At 42.3% G+C, this 1,529-nt stretch overlaps 1 protein-coding gene across 1 annotated transcript in view; it reads right to left on the reverse strand.

Moving 5' to 3' along the window:
- The window catches only part of BCAS1 (breast carcinoma amplified sequence 1), a 116,903-nt gene that overhangs the window by 59,267 nt on the left and 56,107 nt on the right, over positions 1–1,529 (reverse strand). Inside the window, exons 4-5 of the mRNA XM_012645857.1 lie at positions 1,118–1,276; positions 103–147 (exon numbers count right to left, since the gene is read on the reverse strand). Coding sequence (XP_012501311.1) covers positions 103–147; positions 1,118–1,276 — 204 coding nt within the window. The remainder of the gene's footprint in view (positions 1–102; positions 148–1,117; positions 1,277–1,529) is intronic.

Here is a 1,529-nt window from a genome sequence, read left to right on the forward strand (position 1 = left end):
TATTTATACATAATGTATATATTCAAAAACAAACAAGCAGATGCAAATCCAAATCCAATTCTATGCACAAACCCAGACATACACACACTTCAAAACACCTACCGTGTCTTCTGGATCTTTTTTTGTTTCAGCTTTGTTAGGCGAAACCTTAAAAGTTTGAGAAAACCAAACATTAAAAATCATGGCTCTTTAGGGTAATTTTTATTTCATTAGATATATAATTCTTTGGGGTGTTCTAGTTCATCATACAGGTAAAGAATGAACTGAGAAGTACTTTCAGTTCAGTAGAAACCCAAGGGCCTCCGGGTGATAACAAAGTTAATACATTAATATCTTATAATGAAATGCCTCCGATCTTACACATTCGCCGAGTTTGACCACATTCAAAATTGTCTCCTGGAAGGCCACAAACTTCCCATAAATTCTGTCATTACACCAAACACAGGCATAACCCTTTGGTGTTTGCGGCACATTCTGTTGACTTCTATTGTTTTATCTTCTGAAGTTAGTCTTGATATTTGGGAATAGCCCAAACATATTTTAGGCTATCTATTTAATTATGCATTCATTCATCACAAGGTTTTTTTTTTTTTCTTTGAGTGGCTGACATGTGCCAGGCCATGGGCTCTGCCCCGGGGTTGGGGGCGGTCAGAGATAAACAAGCCATGCAAAGACATAGTCTCTGCCCTCATCCAATTAAACTGGCAGACTTAGATGCAACAAGATAGAAAGTGATTTCTACGGTGTTTTATTTGCCATTTGATTGGCGAAACTGCTTTGATAGGTCAACAACACAATTGGAGGTATTGCCAATTATTTTAATGATCAATGACCGTAAGACATCCGATTGCGATGAATTCCACTGCAATGCAGCTCATGTTACGTGGTCTGGGCGCCTCCTGTTCATACCGTGGTTCCCAGCTCTAAGGGCTCCCTCATAGCCTGATGCCACCCAGCTCCCTCACGAAGCACGCCTTGTCCCTGTTCTCCTACAACTTCCTGCTGCATCATGATGGTAATCCATTCAGTACCGCAACATTTAAATATGCATTATTCTTAGAATTAATAAGATTTCTGAGCAATAGAATTGAGGGAAAAAAGGGCGAAAACGGCTTACCAGAGTTTTAAAGAAACTCATGATGGGATTATTATTCTCCTCTATCTCTGCTGTCTGGGAGTCCTCCTTTGCAATCTCCGGTCCTTCAGGGTCCCCGGGAACAGAACGACTCACAGTGCCTACTTCTTGTCCTTCTTTTTCCTTGCCGTCAGCTATGCCCTGGGAGCAACACAGAGTTTTCGCAGTCGCGACTTGTTGAATGTGACCCTCAAAGTACTATTTTTGCTTCACACCCCTTTCTCCCTTACCCCTAATTCCAGCCATACTTCTCCTGCCCACCAGCATGTGGAACAATCAAGAGCTTATGAGAGCCGCCCTCCCTCCCCTCCCCGCTCTTTCTAACATATTCAGCACTTGCAGTCGGTTGGAGGGACATTGTTTGGAGCCAAAGGGTAATAAACACAGCAGTGCA

Source organism: Propithecus coquereli, unplaced genomic scaffold (assembly GCF_000956105.1).
Source record: "Propithecus coquereli isolate 6110/MARCELLA unplaced genomic scaffold, Pcoq_1.0 Scaffold237, whole genome shotgun sequence".
Taxonomy (NCBI): domain Eukaryota; kingdom Metazoa; phylum Chordata; class Mammalia; order Primates; family Indriidae; genus Propithecus; species Propithecus coquereli.